Source organism: Oryza brachyantha, chromosome 4 (assembly GCF_000231095.2).
Source record: "Oryza brachyantha chromosome 4, ObraRS2, whole genome shotgun sequence".
NCBI classification, from domain to species: Eukaryota; Viridiplantae; Streptophyta; class Magnoliopsida; order Poales; family Poaceae; genus Oryza; species Oryza brachyantha.
This window is the reverse complement of record NC_023166.2, coordinates 15,388,242-15,401,580: the sequence shown is the minus strand read 5'-3', so window position 1 is coordinate 15,401,580 and position 13,339 is coordinate 15,388,242. Positions and strand designations below refer to the sequence as shown.

The 13,339-nt window shown below is 44.9% G+C and overlaps 2 protein-coding genes across 2 annotated transcripts; both read left to right on the top strand.

Moving 5' to 3' along the window:
- Positions 1-52: 52 nt before the first annotated feature.
- Positions 53-985, top strand: LOC121054202 (uncharacterized transmembrane protein DDB_G0289901-like). The gene has a single exon (XM_040523230.1). It carries the CDS (start codon positions 53-55, stop codon positions 983-985), a length of 933 nt encoding a protein of 310 aa, XP_040379164.1.
- A 2,401-nt stretch (positions 986-3,386) lies between these two features.
- Positions 3,387-13,312, top strand: LOC102721360. The gene is made up of 14 exons (XM_040523229.1): positions 3,387-3,840; positions 4,434-4,832; positions 6,003-6,095; positions 6,807-6,946; positions 7,760-8,195; positions 10,043-10,196; positions 10,302-10,411; positions 10,821-10,889; positions 11,172-11,287; positions 11,387-11,441; positions 11,833-11,953; positions 12,062-12,109; positions 12,543-12,637; positions 12,731-13,312. The coding sequence occupies exons 1-14, from the start codon at positions 3,508-3,510 to the stop codon at positions 12,830-12,832; spliced, it is 2,271 nt and encodes a 756-aa protein (XP_040379163.1). The 5' UTR covers positions 3,387-3,507; the 3' UTR covers positions 12,833-13,312.
- The last annotated feature ends 27 nt before the right edge of the window (positions 13,313-13,339 follow it).

The following is a 13,339-nucleotide window of genomic DNA, read 5'->3' as shown; positions in this document are numbered from 1 at the left end:
TACTTAAAACAAGGCTACGAGCCCGGCCGCCGCCAATGCCGCCAACGCGGCAATGCCGGCGGGCGCGCGCGTCGCCGCTGACTCGTCCTCCGTCGCCAAAGCCGGCGCGAGCGAGGGCCCCGGCGAGAGTGAGCTGAGAGGCGACAGCTCCGGTGCCATCAGGGGCGACAGCTCGGGTGCCATGATGGGCGACGGGGTCGGGGCGACGATCGGAGCTGGTGAAGGCGATACTGGCGCTGGCGCGGGAGCGATGGTCGGCGTGGCGACAGGCGCCGGGACCGGGGCAGCGAGCAGTGGAGCAGGTGCTGATGTCGGTGGCGCGGTGGCCGGAGGAAGGGCCGCTGGTGGAGTGGCAAGGGGCGGGGAGGCCACTGGTGCGGCGACGGGAGGCTGTGTTACCGGAGCTGGCGTAGCTGGAGGGGGAGCTGTCACTGCCGTAGGAGGCGCGGAGACGGGAGGCGAGGAGGTGGCGGTCGGGGGTGACGCTGCAGCCAGCTGTGGCGCGGCGGCCTTGGTCGTTGGAGCTGCCGCGGAAACCTGTGGCGCCGAGGCCGCATTGGTCGGTGCTGCGGCGGAAACCTGTGGAGCCGAAGCGGCATTGGTCGGCGCTGCGGCGGAAACCCGTGGAGCCGAAGCCGCATTGGTCGGCGCTGCGGCGGAAACCCGTGGAGCCGACGCGGCGTTGGTCGGTGCTGCGGCGGAAACCCGTGGAGCCGACGCGGCATTGGTTGGGGCAGCGGCGGAGACCTGCGGCGCCGAGGAGGCTGTGGTCGGGGCAGCGGCCGAGACCTGTGGCGACGAGGCGGCGGCGGCAGTAGTAGGCGGTGCAGCGGACGCCTGCGGCGCGCCGGCACTGACCGGAGGAGCGTTCGACGCCGACGGCGACGAGGCCGGCGACTGCGCGGCGCAGGAGACGAGCAGCAAGCAAAGCGCGAGAGGTCGTAGGAGCTCCATTAGCGTCTCTGTTTTTGTTTTTAACTCGTAGCTTTGCTAGCGCGAAACCGCGAAGTGGTTCTGTGCCAAGTGGCCTAAGCAATGGAGGTACCGAGAGCTCGAGCGACGTATATATAGCTCGGCGGCGGCGGCGATCGTGCGCGCGCGTAAATTGAAGTGTGATGGTGAAATGAAGATCTAATCTAAGCAGCTCAATTTGGAACGGGAAATGAGCTACTCACAGCTCAGTGAAGTCAGCGTGGTCAGTGGTCACCTACTGGTGTTTATGACGCAGGACAGTAATTCATCAGCATACGCCGCGTGTATTAATTTGTAGCGTACGATGGCCAACCGGCACATGCTAATACGTATTCCTTTCTTCTTCCCTGCACGCGAATACTCCTACATTTCAGATCTCACGGGCCGAATCGTACGACGCCATCGATCTCCTTGACGAACTACAGTGGTATAGCAGTACGTACGGTTCAATGGGAAATGGATGCGAAACTACTACCATCCCGATTGCTCTCTGAAAATGCATGCGTGCACTTGGGGAAGAAGATTGACAGCGAGCTGTGCCCAAGCTTTGACGCAAGTTCAACCTCGCTAGGGGGTCGATTACTCCACCTACTTCTTTCAGCATACCGTGGCAGTTCTAGGTTGTTCATTTAGGGGGCACTCAATGGACGCAGTCATTCAGAAGCCGAAAGCAACATGCACGGTCAGTAGTACCAGCCTCTCCTGTACACATCTCTGATGGTAGATTGGTACGTTGCCTTTGGAGCAGGAAGAGGGTACATTAAAGCGGCATGAACTGCGGGGTTAAAGCTGATCGAGTAGTGGTTATATTATACTCTATATGCTATTGCTGATCCCATGATTTTCGCAGGAGTTTTCTTTAACTCCTTTTTCCTAATTAACTATACTTAACCTAGCTCCTACTGTCGTCCTTGCCATTACGGCTGACAGGGACTCCCAAACTAAGGCCATGGCCCAGAGCGGCAGAATTGTCTCTGTGGACAGCCTGGTTCCTCTTAATAAGGCCTCTTCCGCTTTGGCCGCACTAAGGTCTCACTTGAATTCAAACCTCTGGTACAATGATTAGGCGTTGCATTAGTGCACCACCAGCGTACCCGTAACTGGGCGCATGATTTTCCTTTTCGCCTCCTCTTTTTCTTTACCTTTTAACGTGGCATGGCGAGAGGCAAGAGCCATGCCAATATTTGGAGGCTAGGGGGGGCTTACATTGCAAGGAAAGCAACGCATCCTTCACTTTTGTTCTCTTGCCTTCACTCCAACCACCGTCCATGTACAATGATCACCAGTTCATCACTCGTTTCAGGCGATGATCACCACTCATATAGGCATTAGTGGCGCACTGCTGATGGTAAATTTGTAGTGCATCCGATCTCTCCAGTTTCACAGTGCATAGAAAAACCAAAAACTAATCGGTTTCTGCCGGTGGTAATAGGAGAACCATTAATAGAGCTGCTGCTTCATTTAACAGTTCTTTTGGCGCCTTGCTACAATTAGCGGCCTGCTTTCTTTGCTGTTAGTATTGCCAAATGGTCATGGACCGACACAAATGCCGGTGTCCCAAGGTAAAGTAACACGTATGTACCACACCTGCATGTGGTGACGTGGAGGTTGTTGCACGCTTTTACGATGCTTTGGCGATTTGGCAGTGTTATGCCCGGAGCGAGCCAAGCTGACAACAGTAGCCGTTAGTTAGCACCCGTTAAATACTGTACCGGGGCTCCCAATTAGCGATTCCGCAGCATTGTCGGTGGCTTTTGTGCGTGCTGTAGCCTGTAGCTAGGTAATCAAATCAGACTGAATGAATGGACATGATGGGGTGCAGGTCATGATCGTGCATGCATGTTATGTTAGCTAGTGGTTCCTCTCCTACTAATAATTGGGTCGAATAGACGTCGCTTTTGCTGGACCAAAAATCACCGCGCGTACATTGATCCCGCGAAAGACACCGGGAGCGGCTCGCGACAGGGTTGGTCGACCACCCGCCGTGCCATTAATCGTCGTCGTCGTCGATCGATCGAGCTATGCAATGTACTGGCTACTCGATCGAGAGGTCGTCTGCTACTCTGCTCGGCCATTGGTGTCAAGGAAAGCTGGACTGATTACTGATAAATAAAGGCGCGACAGCTGTGAGCCTTGGTTCGGCCATGGCGCCGTCGTTGTCCCGCTGAGTCGCTGAGGTTGAGTTCATAGTTCAGTTTTAGTGCAGCCACTGTCGCATTAGTATGTAGTACGTCGTAGGCATGTTCACAAGTCGCAGCTCACGAAGCGGCGCTCTCACGGAGAGAGCGTATCCGCACCGCAGGAAGCAGTTTCCATCAAAGTACGTTTTCGTAACGAGAAGGCGCTTTTCTTCACACGGTCCCCACCCGTCTCCGGCAAAGGGTGGGACCCACATGCCAGCCTCCTCACAGCGTTCTCCGGGGCACTATCCCCAAGCCATTGCCTCCGCTCCGCAGCTCCGCTCCGTTCTCGACGCTTCTGCGCTCTCGCCGTCGCCGAGTGGACCGACCGCCCCCGATCGATCGAGCAGGCAGCATGCAGCCGCCGTGCCTGGGCGCCTGCGGCGGCAGGCTCGCCGTCCCCGTACACCTCCGCCACCGCCTATCCTCCGCGTCTGGGGCCAGTGTCTCGTGCGCCGCCGGGGGAGGGAAGGCGTCGGCCAGGGGGAAGGAGAACATCTGGAGCGTAGACAACGACCGGGCCGCCTCCGGGGTGGCCCGGGGCCCGAAGCACCGCCGGCGCAGGCGCCCTGGAGGGCGCCGCGTCCCGCCGCCGCCCCCGGGGAGGAGGAAGGGGAAGGATGCGGGCTCGAGGGTTCTGGTCTCCGGAGCCATGCTCGTGGAGGTCGAGACAGTGCTCCAAACCCAGGTTTGGCGCTACTACTAATCTACTATCACATAGTAAACAAAATATAAGCATATATAAGATTCAAAATTTGTACCACAATATAAGCATTCATGCACTGATTTTCATGATTACAGTCATTTCAATGATTGAATTGCCAACAAGATGCTTGGAAATGGAATTTCATCAATTCAATATTTTTAAAAAACTAACAACTGAAGTGACTATAAGTGGAAATCAAAACCTTAGTCTTTGCTAAATATCTCGGAGATGCTTATATTTTGGAATGGAGGTACTCCAGTTAATGGGAACGTAGATGTATCATTGTTTTGCCTGTGCCTAGTATTTGTTATTTGATGATTCGTGGTGTACACATTACGCCCCGGACGATCCTCTCATCTCTGGCATTGATGTATAATACTGCTACGAAATCATACGTTTATTTTGGAAGGGGAAGATGCTAACTACAGGTTGAGTTTGATTCAAATAGTGGGAAATGGTTGATTATAAACTGAGGGAAAAGCATGTTCAGTTGCTAAGCACCAAACAGTGTACTTACCATGTACAAACCAATGAAGGTTGGTGCATTATTCTGATATTGTCATTTTCAATCATAGGAACCTGTTATAAAGCCGTCTTGGGATACATTTGCGAGCAGCTTAAGTGGCATCTGGAAGGGTGTTGGAGCCGTGTTCTCACCGATCACAGCAGAGATGGAGCCTCTCGGAGTGGGAAACAAAGAGGAGTTCCTTTATGATTGCTACACTCTTTCTCACATTCAGAAGCACACTGATAATGATTTTGGATCTGTGATCCATAGGAAGACAAACTGGGTGCTGCTCAATCCTCATGGGGAAGCTGAGAAACAGAGCGCTGGATATGATAGTGGGGATCAATACAATTACAGTGACAAGAGAACTGTTGATTTGCCTGCTCATGAATCTTTTGATCTTAAGAGGAGCGATGTACTTGATGAAGATTCTATTGCTCAGGAGCCTGGGATTGTATATTTTGAGGTTGGATTCTTTGTCTTATCCCCATTTTATTTATTTTTCATCTGAAATACTCTGAATAGTTTTGCTAATTGACTCTATGCAAAGCATTCTAGAAATGAAAAAAACTAGCATACAGTACACAACTTGAAACGTACTGTCTTTTTCTACCATCACAAGTACTGTGCCTTAGATTGGATATTTAATGTGGTCATAATGGGCTCTAGAGAAAATAGAATAATGTTTTGTAGCACTTGGTCTTTAGCATAGCAATTAGCAACTGTATCTCCTAGACCCATTTTTTTTAAAAAAACTTGATGCCATTTTATGTGGACAAAATGTTAAGTTGTGAAGTTAATGCCATAAGATGATTAGAACTATAGACCATTCAGCACTGTGTTAAAGACAACAGTCTTGATGCTTTATGGTGTAACCGTACTCAAAGAGCAGGCTTGACATCCAGAACTGACAGAAAAAGAATCATCTGCCAGAATTGCTAGTATTGTAGATTTGGAATTGTTTGCTCAGCTTAACCTTAGGTTTATTTTCTTTGAATGATTATCCTTAGGTTCTTACTAATGACTTCAACCAAACACTTAAGTTACATTTGAGCTTTATTTATTGAATTGAAACTACTGTGCAATAGAAACTGACACTGATGCATGGATCTTCCAAATAATCCAAACGACCTCTGAGTGTGGAATGTATCTCATAACTCATAAGCTGGCTGTGCTGAGCTAACGAATATAATACAAAAAACTTTTATCTTAGATTTTATCCAGGTCAAATTAATCCCTTATAAACTATTTCCATCATTTGCATTCTTTTATGCTGAATAGCTGAATGATTTTGTGACAAATATTTGAGTGTACAAACAAATGAAGAATTATTAAAATAATTTAAAATAATTTTAAAACGGTTTTCTAAAACATAATATATAATTTTTTTTATGAAACTCACATTTAGGACTTAAAAAAACATGCACATTAATCCTTTTATTCAAAAACAACAAACTCTAAAATGCTGCGATGTTTGGTTATCCATTCTTGTTCAGGTGGATTATTCTGGTCATTGTTATTCCCTGGAAGACTGGACCATCAGTGTCACTCTTATAATCGAATATTGTAATGCTATTTATTCTTGTTTATGACATCCTAGTACTTATTCTTTTGGTTGCTGCTGCTTCGTTTTCAGGATGGATCATACTCTAGAGGTCCAGTTGATCTAGTGATTGGTGAATTTGATGAATCTAAATACTTCCTTTCACCAACATATAAATTTGAGCAAGTACGTTTTACTCTGCTTAGTGCTTAAGTTATCCTATCACCTTGTTCAAATATGCTCAGGTTTTGAGTTAGTGCAACAACAATATGTTTCTCAGTATATGCTAACATGCACAGATCTAGACTAGAAAATATTTCTTTTAAGAGATTTATAGATGAGATGCATCCCCTGAGTTTACCAGTTAGTGTTTGCTAATAGGCCTTTTGTCTAATCAATCATGGTACAATGATGATACTGCAGGCTTGATCCAGTAAAAGATACGCTGATGTCATATTCTTGATAAGAACCACCTTTTTCTCAATTTTTTCTTGCGAGTGGTAGCACCTTTTTTCATGATTAGAAAAACCCACATTTATGCTATTTCATTGACCATTAAGGTTGTTTCCAATGTGCAGCGAATGGATGACTTTAGGATAAGTACCATAAAAAAGTAAACCTTTTCTAGTGAATTGTGTATCTTAAAATGGTGTTCTAGGCACTTCAACTTCTTTTTTATATAGTGTAATCATCTCAACTTAGTTTATTAACTAACTGGCTGGTCTTTAAAGTATGATATAAAGTGAGGCCCCTGCAGTCCCACAGCCGTTATGACTTGTGACTGAGATTTTCATGTATGCATAACTTGAGTCCGAAACATTATATATTTTTCTTTTATATTATAATGCTTCCGTGGGTTTGGGGTAACCAATTGATAATTATCCATCTCTGTTTTAGTGTCTGGTCAAAGGGTGTCACAAGAGATTGCGTATTGTACATACTATTGAGTTTAATGAAGGAGGAGCTAACATACAGATCGTAAGGATTGCTGTATATGAGGAACAATGGCTTAGCCCAGCACACATTCATGTTGAAGAGTAAGGCTATGTTTTATTCGTTTGCAGCAAATTTATTAATCTGTTTTTCTGCTCATGAACCACGACATATATATTTGACTGCTGTTCAACAATAATGAGTTACTAATAATTCTAGATTGGTATATAAAACTTGTAACAGACACCCTATTTTGCTTCGGAGCTAAATATCCACGCATTTGCTTTGGAGCAAATTATCGTACTAACCAAAATAAACTAATATCCTTCACCTTTTTTAGTTGATGTGACCATTTGGCTATTTTGGACCTTTATATAAAGTTGGATCTTTCTAGGCAATCAAGGAGAAATAAACATGTGGAAGATACTCTTTCTAGAAAAATAAGGAGAAATAAACATGTTGAAGAATTTTAGTGTTATATTGAAGTACGCGATGGCGCAATCTATTACATACTAAAATTCCATTAAGCATCCTCTAGAGTGCTCTTAGGCCACCACATGGCACTCTAATAAATTAGAGAAAATTCTAAGAAAAAAGCAAACATCCAACACTTAATTTTCACTTAATTTGGTGGGTCCTTATTCTTAACCAGTGGATACTCAGATTTGATCCAATACACTCAAACAAATATAAATCTCGGTATCACAGCACTCAAAAGTCCAACAGCCTGATGCATTTTTTTTCCTTCCCTTGCACCACGGACGCTAATCAAGTTCAAGCCCCTAGGCGGCAGGACCCAATTGTCCCAGTGAAAAAAATTGTCATACAATATATGTCACCTTGATGACTCACCGTTATCTAAAAACCTTGATGACCCATGAAGGATATTTTATTTAGTGTGTTTCTGTTTGATGCAGTGATACACCTGCTGATGTTAAACCTTTATCCCAAAGAAAGCGAACCAAACCATCAGACCTTACGGGCTCCTGGAAAGTATATGAAGTTAGTGCAACTCCAATTTTTAGTGAGGAAAAGCAAGAAATAGAGGGTGGTTCCCTCTTTGTATACTTGTGCATGGAGACAGTGAAGAAGAGAAACCTGCCAGAGAGCTCAGTTTCCTTTGGGGAGGAGGAGATGCTTGACATGCAAGATGTCACCATGCTTTGGTTACCCGGTGGTGTCACTGCCTATGTTGATGTGGACAAAGACGGTATACTCTGTATAGGAGTTGGTTGGTACTCAGAAGAAGGGATTAATATGGTGATGGAGAGAGACTATGGAACTGATGGAAAGCTCAGAGAGGTTCGATGGAAAACTGAAGTCAAGCGCAGGTGGAATCAGCCAGGTCCACCATAATTAAACTAACCCTTGCCTAATTTCTCTGTTGCTATTAACCTTTTGTGCTGGCCAGATAGGATTGCTGATATATATATGTGCATCACAGATCACTTGTAAATTTTATCACCTCTGTGGAATGTCATGTTTCTATTTTGTCAGTAAGAAATTGAACTCAATGGCATCAGGTTTCCATGTGCATTGCCATATTTTATGCCATGGACTGACTCTTTAGAATGGTTTATTTATTTATTTATGCTACTTGGTATATAATCTGGTTACAATCTTTGGGAGCCCACACTGCACGTGCTGTAGATTTTCACCACTTGGGAGGCTAGATTGATGACTGGGCCATATGTATATTGTTAGCTGTAGTACATAGTGTACTAGTGTGGTTGCTGTTTATTGGTTAGCAGTCATGGAGAAGATCGTATCATTTGCTTTGATTTATGGCAAGTGGCCCTATAAAGGCCATCCCAAATTACCATTATGTGAAATGCTCCATGAAAGGGTGTTTTTTTTTCCTATAATACACCAATATACTAGAATTTAAAGATTCCTCTAGGCTCTAGCTTCTGATTTAATGGTATTTCCTGGAACGCAACCATGTTTCATGTGTATTCTGCCCCTCCAAAATGGTCATGAGCCAGAGGAGAGCTTCACACAAGGTAGGCATCAATAACCACAACATAAAAATCAATATGTTATCAGTTCTCACTCATGTTCCTTTTTGCTAGGTACTCCCTGACATCAACCTAGCTGAATTAAGACATGGCAGCTATTAGCAGGTCAACAATCAGCGGACCAAGGGAGCAACAGGCTGGGTTGTCGAGTCAAAATGGACAGCAAATAAAGCAGCAGAACTCGACTCTGGGGTGGCTACTGAAGGAAAAGAGAGAACTGTAGGTGGCTACAGAGGAAGTGCAGGCAGCAGATCAAGCACAGCCTGCTTAACCCCGATGTTTTCCCACGCCTCGTAACATGTCCAGCACCACCAGCTTGCCTCTTGCCAACGTACAGTTTGTGTTTACTACTGCCCAGTTGATCTGTAGATGCACGCATAATTCTGATCAGTACATGCTGTGATTGTCAACATGGCTACATCTCGATGGGGAGGGGGGCGCTCCAGAACAAATGTGGACAGGGCGGCAGAAAAGGAAAGCGGGACTTTTCTACAGATGGATTGGACGACAAACCGTGACCACATGATGAAAACCAGTGATTAAAAGCTGGCCAGATCCCAACCCTTTTTCTTTTCTCCATTGGAAAGCGTAAGGGGTTATTCAGGTACGAGTTGTGACGTGATTTCCTGCCTGTGCTTGGAGTCGGCTGAACTGAAAGTGGTCATGTTTTGGGATTTGAAAGTTGAAGAGGGGAAACGAAAACGAATTGGACATCGATGGTACAGTACTACAGTTAGGGTGGCTCAACATGATTTTTTTGAATTTTATTTATTACCCGCCGTTGCTGACCGTCCCTCCTGGCCGGTTGGCCGTTTGCCACGTCAGTATTCCGCTCTTCCAGAGCGGCAGGAGGTTAGTTCTATTAATTTTTAAAATATAAAATTAAGTTTATAAATTATTTAATAAATAAAATCCAAAATCCAAAATCCAAAAAAATCGGCTCAACATAGCACAAAATTATCCACCACAGGCAACCAGCCAACCAGGAGCGCCAGGCTGCCCAACCAAATTAACCGAACGAAAGATAGGAAATCCTCGCGGCGCCGCGCGCAGCCTCTCTCTCTCCTCCTCCTCGTGATCCGCCCGTGGGATCTCGCGCACGCGGCGCGCCTGTATTGGAAGCCTCGGCCTCAACCCACGCCCCAGCCAGCCATGGTTGCCCGCGCGGATCGCGGCGCGTAGGCAGCAGGAGAGAGAGAGAGGGAGGGAGGGGGGAGGGAGAAGAGCCGCGGAGAGGGCGCCAGCTGCGGCATGGACCGGAATGCCGGCTCCTTCGTCGCCGTCCGCCGCCTGTCGGGAGCTTCCTCCTGCCACCAGGCCCACCACCCCTCGCCGGGTACGTAGCCGCGCGATCGCCTGCCACCTTGCTGTTTTGGTTCAGCGCAGAGCCTGACGGCGACGAGGTTTTCTTCTTCTCTCTCTTTGTTCGCGTGTGGCGCAGCGGAGGTTGTGACGGGGTCGACGGCGTGGATCGGGAGGGGGTTCTCCTGCGTCTGCGCGCAGAGGAGGGAGAGCGACCAGCGCATCTCCTTCGATTTGAGCCCGGCTCAGGTGAAACCGTCCTCTCGCTCCAGGATGAAACAAATACTACTCTGTTCCTTCCTTGTCAATGCAAGACAGGGACAAGGGATTAGCTCGACCATTTGTTAAGTAAACAATATGGATGCAAATTGCAAAAGATAACTCAAATGGACTATCAACGAAAACTAGGGCATCAGGAGGAATTGATGTGACTCATTAAACTTGTGCACAGGGCTTATGGTAGTATATTGGTATGATCGGTCCCTGCAAGCTCGGGTTGTGATTTATAAGAAAAAATAAAATTGAGCCAGGTTAATTCTCACCTTATTGGCTGTGGGGGAGATGGCTAGCAAAGGTGGTTGTGACAACGTGATGCCATGCTGTAGTAGCGCATGGAAGTTTTTTCTTGTCGAATGACAGAATTTGGTCTGCCTTGCAGGAAGAGTGTCTGCAGAGATTACAAAACCGGATAGAGGTGCCGTATGATAGCTCAAATGGAGAGCATCAGGTATCAGCACCCATAATGTTTGTTTGTGGAATTGTGGTTTCTAACGTGCTATTTCAGACACCCATATTTTCATACTATAAAATGAACACATTTTAATCCTGTTAAATACGTCATGAGAGTTTTATTTACTGTTTTTTGTGTGTGAGTAAATTAGGCCACTGATCATACAATGCCCCCTTAAGAAAATAGATGATATAATTTCATTCTCCACTTCCTCACTTGTCAAAATTTTCACTGGTTAGTGAGGCTAATTGCTCTTCATCAAACCTTTTTGCTCACTAGGAAGCATTAAAGTCCCTTTGGCATGTTTCCTTTCCTGGCACCGAACTTTTAGGACTAGTATCAGACCAGTGGAAGGAGATGGGATGGCAAGGGAAAGATCCATCTACAGATTTCAGGTATTCCCCCTAGATTATCACGTATGGCCTTAGTAATCAATTAATTAGTTAAATTTCAGATGATTGTATGTGTAATCTCATGTTGCAGTTTAATTGCAGGGGTGGTGGTTTTATATCTTTGGAGAATTTACTATACTTTGCTACGAACTATACAGTGAGTACAAATCCCCCAGTTGGAGCGCTGGTTCACATTTATGTTTGATACCGTCTTCAATGTTTTTCTTGTGCTAGAGCTGGAAAGAATTTTATAACCTAATTTGTTGATTGTGGTAGTTTATTTTTCAGCATTTGCTTTTAAACCTCTGAGGATATATATATAAATTTTACCATAAATTATTTTTTAATCATTGTAAGCCATTAAGGCAATGAGGCTGCTACATTGAGACCTGTTTCCTTGACTCATTATCTTTTCTTCATCGAATGAAAAGCTAATAATCCTTTGACAGTGAATCCATAAATATTCAATGGACTTAACACTCCAATATAAGTCTCATATTTATAGATAGGACCTAATTCAGCTCAATATGACCTTTTCCTTTTTGCAGAAATCCTTCCAGGAGCTCCTTTGTAAGCGGATTGGTGATAGAGCATTGTGGGAATATCCATTTGCTGTAGCTGGTGTAAACATTACATTCATGCTCATTCAGATGCTTGATCTTCAAGCAGGTTAGTTGATCTGTTTCATAAGTAATGTTTTCTGAAATGTGAAAGAGGATTTGTCATTGCAACTTTGGTGATTCATACCACATTAACTGGTCTTTATTACCTCTGCAGCTAAACCAAGGTCGTTGATTGGAGCGGTGTTCTTAAATCTACTTTTAGGTAGAATGCATATTACTGTTACATCTGTACAGGATTGATACATACAGAACTATATATGGGCCTAATAGAATGCAGTATTTTTCTAGTACATCGATCTGCATCAATTTCGCATCCACGTTGCCTGTAACTAATAAGAGTTGGTTCTTTTAAAAAGCATTACCCTTTTAGCCGATACATGCTTAATTGAGTGGGCCAAATCTGCACACTTAGAGTTTAATCCGCTAGGAACTGGCAATTTAGTATAGGACTAGTCTAATTCCTGGCAAACAAAATCAGTTTACTTCGTTACATTGCAATCTAGTATACCCTTATTACCTGATCAAATTATAGGTGTAATCATTAGTAAATTGGCTTTCGTACTCTTGCAAGTTAAGAGGTATCTATAGATTATAGATGCTGACGTCTATTCTAACCATTGTGTTTTTTTCTTCAGAAAATGATCGAGCTTTTGACATTCTCTACTGCATAACCTTTAAGCTAATGGATCACAAATGGCTTGAAATGCATGCCAATTATATGGATTTCAATGTATTCCCTTCAGTTTGAAATCTCCTGGTAAAATTATTTGTTACTACTACCAGGTGCCTTCCATACTGACTAGGTTATGAACTCGTTCTGCAGTCAGTTATCAAATCTACACGACGACAACTCGAGAGGGAGTTAGTACTTGAAGATATCCAACGAATTGAGGACATGCCATCGTACAGGTTTCTTGACCGCTAGCAACTGAATTCTCACTTAACATCGCCACAGGTAGTAAATCTCAGTCACCTGCAAGCCAAGTACAGTGAACTCGATTCGTGGGGATTCGTGGGGACTAAATGATCATGGAATTGTAACATGTGTACCAATAGTGTGTGTTTTCACGTTGAAACTGTGACAGACCTTGTTTACTGTGGTCTGCTTATTTATGAAAGGCAAGGTAACAGGGTATCTGATCAACCAATGGTTTAACTAGCGTGCGTGTAGGGTCTCTATTTTCCGTGAGTGAATTTTCACAATGCAGAGCGACAAGTCCTTAGATTTCTATACGAGGGAAGGTCATGTAAACTAATCTGAGTATCAAATGCTTCCTAGGCTCTTTCGTTATTTCTATCCCTTCACACTTGTTGAAAGATATACCAGCTATTTCTCCACCTATCCACTTATCCCAACCAATCACAATTATTTATTATTGATTTTTTGACCTATATTCTCTTCTCAGTTAATCGCAATCTTTCTCTGATCATT

Coding starts and splice junctions, on each gene's coding strand:
- LOC121054202 (XM_040523230.1), top strand. CDS start 53: ATGCCGGCGGGCGCGCGCGTCGCCGCTGACTCGTCCTCCGTCGCCAAA.
- LOC102721360 (XM_040523229.1), top strand. CDS start 3,508: ATGCAGCCGCCGTGCCTGGGCGCCTGCGGCGGCAGGCTCGCCGTCCCC. Junction 6,096..6,806: donor CAACATATAAATTTGAGCAA/GTACGTTTTACT, acceptor TCTCTGTTTTAG/TGTCTGGTCAAAGGGTGTCA. Junction 11,288..11,386: donor GATCCATCTACAGATTTCAG/GTATTCCCCCTA, acceptor GTTTAATTGCAG/GGGTGGTGGTTTTATATCTT.